Source organism: Anneissia japonica, unplaced genomic scaffold (assembly GCF_011630105.1).
Source record: "Anneissia japonica isolate Jap-2015-1 unplaced genomic scaffold, ASM1163010v1 scaffold352_len1594369_cov220, whole genome shotgun sequence".
Lineage (NCBI taxonomy): Eukaryota > Metazoa > Echinodermata > Crinoidea > Comatulida > Comatulidae > Anneissia > Anneissia japonica.
The window spans coordinates 223,769-231,863 of NW_022751928.1; the positions used below are offsets into that span (position 1 = coordinate 223,769).

At 35.3% G+C, this 8,095-nt stretch overlaps 1 protein-coding gene across 1 annotated transcript in view; it reads left to right on the top strand.

Annotated features, from left to right (window-relative positions):
- Positions 1 to 7,882, top strand: part of LOC117121927 (arginine/serine-rich coiled-coil protein 2-like) — an 8,604-nt gene extending 722 nt beyond the window's left edge. Inside the window, exons 2-10 of the mRNA XM_033267332.1 lie at positions 470 to 1,331; positions 1,779 to 1,813; positions 2,128 to 2,214; positions 3,226 to 3,902; positions 4,169 to 4,350; positions 5,133 to 5,224; positions 5,543 to 5,671; positions 5,801 to 5,924; positions 6,498 to 7,882. Coding sequence (XP_033123223.1) covers positions 470 to 1,331; positions 1,779 to 1,813; positions 2,128 to 2,214; positions 3,226 to 3,902; positions 4,169 to 4,350; positions 5,133 to 5,224; positions 5,543 to 5,671; positions 5,801 to 5,924; positions 6,498 to 6,652 — 2,343 coding nt within the window. The 3' untranslated portion in view covers positions 6,653 to 7,882. The remainder of the gene's footprint in view (positions 1 to 469; positions 1,332 to 1,778; positions 1,814 to 2,127; positions 2,215 to 3,225; positions 3,903 to 4,168; positions 4,351 to 5,132; positions 5,225 to 5,542; positions 5,672 to 5,800; positions 5,925 to 6,497) is intronic.
- The last annotated feature ends 213 nt before the right edge of the window (positions 7,883 to 8,095 follow it).

Here is an 8,095-nt window from a genome sequence, read left to right on the forward strand (position 1 = left end):
AGATGTGTATAAGATGATACATTTATCTCTCATAAAATATCAAACATATTAATATTTTCCACCAAGAAAAGTTTCGAATTTAATGGAACATTTACATGACCTATAAAAGTATAGTATATTTCAACTTCAATTTTCATAAATTCGCCTAAATTCGCCCATTCTAATTTTAACAGCTATTAATTAATAAAGGATTAAGGATTATAATAAACTAAGGCATTTTAGGGTTAACGAGGGTTAACTATTCGAAAAATGAATCCAAAATCTGAGTATTTTTCAGTTTTACACTAAATTAGCTTTATAGTCGAACTAGTAAATCTTTAGACATTTGATGTGCCCATGTGGGCATGATTATGTTATATTACAGCCAAATATGGGCATAATTATGGTATAACATTTATTTGTCACATAAAAGTTGATAGTGTGGATTGACTCACTTAGTTTTAAATGATTTTTGTTTTCTATGTCATAGAACTTGTACAAGAAAAGCTTTGAGTTTGGTGCACAGATATCTGATGAACGTATGAAATTGGTTTCTGAAAAAACAGAAGTTTATCCATCACCTCCAAAACTAGTTTCCAGGGATGAATATGCTAATTTTACTGAACCAAATGATGGGAACTACGACTCGCCCCCATTACTTAGTCGGTCTGACTCCCCGTCACAAAAGCATATCCCTGTAACAGAACAGTACATAAAACATGAAGAATCAAATGGAACAGAAATCGATCTGCAGGGTACAAGGGAAGATGACCCTCCCAAAAGGGAAGATGAACCACCCGAAAATGCTATTCCAGCAGTGACTTTACTAGAAAATTTGCAAGAGACTGAGAAAAATGTTAATATATTGTATGATCCAACAGAGCCGTTACCTGATGATGGTGATAATATTATTGTATCTAAAGTTCAGGAACCCACTTCTCCTGTAATAACTGCTCCTGTAATACCTGATGAACAGGCAGAGACAAAAGAAATTTCAAGTGAAAGCCTTGCAGGTGACAGAACCTCAACCAGTGAATCAAGATCTAGATCACCTTCTAAAGAGAAACAGCTGAGGTCTCGTAGTCGTTCCAGATCAAAAGAAAGAAAGCGTTCAAAGCGGCGATCACGGTCAAGAAGTAAACGATCAAAATCTAGATCATTTGGACACAAGTCACGATCAAGATCACGAGAGAAAGGTCACAGATCACGAAGCAGGCGATCAAGGTCAAGAGGACGTAGATCACGATCACGAGGAAGGCGATCAAGATCTAGAGTGTCATCTAGGCGGCGGTCAAGATCATCGCGTTCAAACTCAAGGTCAAAGAAAAAACGAAGACGTTCAAGATCACAAGGTGAATATCAAATAAATCTTTAAACATAGTGTTAACCCCTGTCCAAACTATAAAATGTTATTTGACAAACTATTATATGACAATATATGTACTGTAGTAATCATTTGCCTATATATGGTCATGATGTGATGTCATCATTACCTTAGGCGCTGCATGTCACCTGTTTTTGTAAAAAAGAAAAATTATAGTCTGGATAGAGATTTATACATTGGTTTTGATGAACCTTGTATTTATCATTAATAGTAAATTAGAATACAGTATTTCATTGTATGTTTCTGTAAGATTTTGAATATTCCTTTCACAAAATAGATACTATAAGTGTTCTCTGTGGTTATACTGTACTAAGGACACTAATTTTATTTACAAGCTTTTGTTGCACTTCAGTGAAATTGAATACATGCAACTATTACTAAGTATAGCCTTAAAATTTGTTGCAATTTTTTGCAGAGAGAAGACGTAAATACCGAAGCAGAAGTAGAGAGGTAAGTGGGAGGAGGTTTGTTTCTGTTATTTAATCCATAATAAAATTGAGAAAATTTATTTTGTTTTACGAAACTGCAAACATTGAGTGAATGAAAGAATACATTTCAAAAACAAAAATAGACATGTTTACCCTTCTATGATGTATAATGATTGTGAAGAAATATTTTTATATTTAAAAGATCATGAGCTCCAATTTCTTCAAATTTCTTATTAAATTAAATGTAATTCAGTTTTTATCTGAGAAGTGGTATAAAAAAGATGTATTATCTATTAAGAATCACTAATAACACAATTTACTGTAAAAATGATTCAGCATTCTTCAAGAAGAAAATCAAGTCGGCCTCTGGTCGATGAGTTTGGTCGAGACCTGAGCAGTCGAAAAAGGAGTGTTTCTCCAAAGGTAAGCTTTTAGATAAGGTGACAGGTGCATGAAAGGCTTATGTGACACTAAGGACGATATTTTATTTAAGTTTAAAATGTGTAGTAGCCCTTGCATCTCTATATCTGATGGAATGTACTGGATGCCAGCCAAACTAATCAACTGACCATAGTATGTATTATAATCATGGCCAGGTATACATGCATATGTAACAAAATTACATGTTTATATTTACGACAGGACACGCTTAGCTATGTTTCTAGGAATAGTCGTCGTCATTTTTGGCAACATTTTAGGAACAATATCCGATGGGTGGGGAGAGCTGGGCTTAAAGGAATAATGTATTATGGCCTTGTGATATTAATAATCATCATGAAATAAAATTTGTTAGGAAGACTGTAACCAATATCAAATAGCATAAACTTTGAGAAGTGTTTAGGGAGAGGAACCCCAACCAATTGAAAGTATGTTATTTAGGTGAGACTTTTTTTATACCTTGTTTCACAAACTTTTTTTTTTTTTTAATCGTCAGAGGAGGTCGGGAACAAAATTAAAATTAAAATAATAAAATTGCATTGGTAAATGTAAACATTGTAGTATTGAGATGATTAAATGCTTTAAGTTTATATAAAATTTATGAAGAAATATACATAATTTATTTTTGGGGATTTCACTGCAGCAGTGGGCGTGAAAAAAAAGAAAATTGAAATTGACATTTTTTTTGTGGTGGATGGTTAATTGGCCAAAACTAAATTGTTATTTTTATTCAAAATCATTATTATTGGTGTGGGGCGGGTTTGCTAAACAAGGTATAAATAAATCACCTTAGGCATTTAAACAAAATTATATTTCACTTTGTATTATGTTCTATTAAACTTTAAATACAGCTTTCTTATTTTTCCAATTTATTGTAATGGTTGCATATAAAATTTGTTCTTGTAAGGAAAAATATTATCTCATGCCTCAAGTTCATATGTTCTAACACGTTTTGTTGGATATTTTTCTGAAAGCGCACCGTTTCTCCCAACACAGGCCAGAAAGTCATCACCAGACCGCAAGTCAAAGGTTGAGAAGAAATACAGGTCAAGATCCCCGGAAGATACCAAGAAACCAAAGTCAGACTCATCAGATGAAGAGAGTGGCAAATCACGAAGCTCTTCTCATGAGCGAAGGAAATCGCCAAAAGAAAGACGAGCACGTAAACATTCACAAAGCAGAAAAGAAAGGGATTCAGCTTCTGAATCGCCACCAAAGTTCCCAAAGAGAAGGTCAAAGTTGCAGTTAAGAGATCGTTCAAGGTCTCCAAAAAGGCGAGAAAGAAAAAAATCACGATCCCTGTCACCTCGCCGTAAGTTGCACTCCCGTTCACCCCAGAAACGATCACGGTTACGGTCACGATCCAGATCACCTAAGAAGGATTCTCGCTCCAGATCTCCACACAAGAGATCTCATTCTAGGTCTCCTAAGAATTCTCGCTCCAGATCCCCTCGCAAAAGATCTCATTCTAGGTCACCTAAAAATAATTCTCGCTCCAGATCTCCTGGCAGGAGATCTCGTTCTAGATCGCCTGTGAAAAGGAGACCTCCTAATAGGTCCAGGTCTCGTTCTCGTTCAAGATCACCAAGACATAAAAGAAGGGACGAAAGACGTAGGCGTTCACGTTCTCCAAGAGGTCATCGTGAGAGAAGGTCTCCTGTAGGTCGTTCTCGGTAAGTCTTAGCAGATTAATTCTGTATAATTTTTATACAGAATATATAATAACTACTACAATGCTGGTTCCATAAGCTTCGTAATATAGCTTAATTACAGACATGGCATTGTTCATGTTTTAATTGGCACTTTCTGTACCTTCCTTTTTAATGTGAAGGGAATAATGTAAAGGGAATAATAATAAACCCTTACAAAAGTTATACTCAATATAAAGAATTGTAATCTATTCCCTGAGTAGTAATTGTGTGAGTAAATTTTTTTAAAGCTCAAGATCACCATTTTATGGTCGGGGACGACGTGGAAAGGGTGGTGCTGGCTATGACTCTGCCATCCATGCTCAGGAAGCACTTGCAAGAAGGTTAGAGAAGGCCAAAAAGATTCAAGACCAGAAAAGGAAGGAGGAAGCAGAGGCCAGAGCTGCCGCTGCTGAAGGCCAACCTAAGAAAAGTAAAAACTCTCTCTTTTTATCAACATTTCATAATTGATGTTAAACTTACCTCTCATACCTTTTAAATTTAATTATAATTCTCCTATTATTGTATGTTACACTGACCGGAATATACATACCGTACAACCTCGAATTAAAGCCCAATGGGTTTAATCTTGAGAGTAAGCTAATCTCGAATTGAAGCCCCCTCTTTAGTTTGCAAAAGTAGCCTCCTCGAAAGGAAGTCCATGTGCTTCTTTTCAAGATAGTATAGTACATACACTGTACACGAATTTTGAAGAAACAAAGTAATTTGAAAAAAAAAACACTTGGTTTATGCAGTAGTTTAGGTACTTTAATGCCGGTGAATACATTCCATAATACAGATTGATGTTACAGTGGCCCTATTTATTGTTTTATAGTAATTCCAAAATTTACGGCATTCATTTTGAAAAGATGCCCCCCTTTTTACTTTGCAAAAGTAGCCTTGTAAAGAAGCCCATCTCGAAAAGATACCCGACCAAAGTTTGCAAAAAAAAAAAAGAAAAGAAAAAAGAAGCCCAGTGACCACATTTCGCAACCTTGCAATGATTTTTGCTGTTGCTATTGTTTTAGATATGAAAACTAAATAGGCCTCAGACACTTAGACACACATCGAAGCAGTTAACTTTCATTGATTAACAGTAATTTTATTACAAACATATATAAATTGCTTAGAGGCCAATTAAAGGGTCTTTGTACTACGTGAATTATAGAAAAATAAGATACAGCAAGCATTAAAGTTATTTGGATTTGATTTTAGCTGCAGATGAAATTTCAAAAGCACTTTCATCAATGACTGGTGCTAATGCTCAACTAGCGTTTCAAGCCGCTTATGCTGAGCTACAGGCAAAGGTAAGCAAACAACTCATTATGTCTTCACAACAAATTTTTTTAAGAATTATGAAATACAAGAGCTATTCAGGAGTGTCGTGAGAATGGCAGGGGGATAAAGCCCCAAAGCCTAGCATATACATATGCTAAAATATATTTTAAGGAAGTATGTGGTGTCAGCATAAATGCATTTTTATACTAATAATTTACGCCAACTTCTTTGTGGAGCTTTGCCCTCAATCAGGGGATCACTTACACAAATACAAACACCTTCTTGTGAGGTACATTCGTTGCTGAGAAATAACAGTAAAAATTAAAACAATACAATTGTTATTTCAGGCCCTAGCAACAACTGGAATAGCTGTTCCTAGTTACTATAATCCAATGGCTGTGAATCCATTACAATATGCAGAAAAAGCAAGAAAACGCCAGCTACTCTGGTCATCAAAGAAAACTCCTGCAGCTGAGGTAAGGAAGTCTACACAAGAAAGGGAAGTAGGGGTCTAAGAGAAATGTAATATGCCCACGAATTGAATAACATTGTAATATTAGGGTTTCGCATATTGATCAGTGGGTTATGTGTTTATTTTGTTTAAGCAAACGGAAGATACATCTACATCGAGCAACAAGTGGGAAAGAACGTCTTTCAGTGATGAGGCAACAAGCGAGAAGTTCAGACGTCTAATGGGAATCAAAGCCGATAGCGTAGTTGCTGAAGAAGGTAGGTTTGTGGTGGCAGGCCTGTGAACTGTCTGATGATGGGAGGTTATGAATTTTTGCTGTGCAGTTTTCTGTGCAGTTTTACTCAGTATATAACACACTGGAAAGTAATTCAGTCTTGCTATTCTTTGTTTTTTGCTTCTTGCGTCTAATTTGTGTTACGCTTCTTTAATTTGTCTTACTTGAGGGTCAAATATCTGTGTGTTCATTGGCTGGTCTGTAATATGAGAGCACAAGCCAGAAAAGAGTTTCATATAATACAATACTTTTATTAAGAATTTTGGAGCAGTGGTAATGGATTGGCTTTCAATCCATTTCTGTGCTGTGTCTTTGAGCAGGGCACTTAATTTGCTTTTTTCTGTCCACCCAAAAGTATAAATGGGTACCTGGTGGGGTTGCCTGCTAATGCGCCAATACTGCAGCAATACTTGAGGATATTGGCGTAATGGCCATGGGAAAATATGTGCTTCGTATTCAGGCACTATATAGATGCTCATTAGCATGATGTAACAAGAATTTAAAAACTAGTCAGTGTGTTATTAATCATTTTGGTTTACTGTGTCTTCCATGGCAGATGTAAAGAAACAGGAGGATGAAAGGACAAAACTGTTTACTCAACTTGATCAAGAATACCACGTGGCACGAGTCAAGACTCACACCCAGCGTAGCTTTGGACTTGGCTTTGGGTCTGGTGCACCAGGACCAGGACCAGGACCGAGCACAGAATAGACAGTCACTTAATTAACCAGCATGCTATTGACAAAAACATCTAAAATCATACGTACACATATACTCATTTTCTTGTAAACATTGATCAACATCGCTGAAGTAGGTTCATAATTTCAACCTACGTGTAATAATAAAATAAAATTTTATTGCAGTGATTTAGTTGGTATATAATTTATAACTACATGCTTTATGTATGATACTGAAAGGAATTTCTTGTGAACTTTTGTATTCCTAATATAGATGGCATAACTGAACCATACGTATTCACGCACACAAAAATGATATTACATGTGCGTGTACCAACATTTCATCTGTTTATTATTTTAACACATATACTTCATATAACTACATTCACACAGAACACCTGGATTACCCAGATACTTTAAGACACCCTGGGATACCTAGATATTTACACAGACAAAAAGAATAGCTAGGTATTTACACAGACACTCAGAGTACCTTTTCGCATAATGTGATTTTTACACATGTGAATTGTATGTAAATTATACATGGAGTAAATATCAAACACTTTTTTATTCTAGTTATAGATTAGTTTAGTTTTCATTAAGGGAGTTTTCGCAACCTTATAAAAACGATAACGAATACGTCATCTTCATTATTGTCATTTGTACTAAAACATTCTTGACAATACATATACGAGCTGAATATAATTGTTGATTCGTGTAAAAGGCATAGATGACCTATGTTGTGACACATAACTTACTGTAGGGGATGAATGAAGTAAACATTTGATGATGTAGCCGTAATTGGTTTTCGTTTTCATTAGCTTGTGAAACCTCCCTATTTCCATCAGTAACCCATTTGACTTTGCTCACAAAACAATAACAGTTCCAGTGTCAAACTTTTTCATAATTTTCTACCAGAATTGTTTTTAAGTCTACTACTGTATTACTGGACTTAAATTTAGGGAAGAATAGATTTATTATTAATAAGAAATAATTTTATAAACTTTTTAACACATTCTGCTGGCTTAACTCTGTAGAAAATAAGAAATAATTGAATCAAAGCCAATTATGTTTCTTCTTTGTAAGGATAAGTAATTACTCAGAATTTGCATAATAATGGATAATTAATCTGATCAACATGGACAGAAGTATTATTGATTTATAATGTTAATCACAATGTGCATGTAAACAGAATGGACATTTCCAGAGTAGGATTTGTTCATATGTAAAATTCAGAATTGGAACCCTCAGACATACCAACCAATGTTCAGGAACACCATCTGCTGATGGAAAGTTAGACCCCACATGGATATTCTCCTTAACAGCTGACCAATCAAAACAGGCCAAGGAATACGCATGTTTGTGTGTGTGGACCTTAGCAACAATATCCAAGGGGTGGGGCATAGCAAGGTCCATTGTGGCAAGTAAATTATTCACAGAAATACATTTCTACAGTATAACCTGTATGATGGTATGA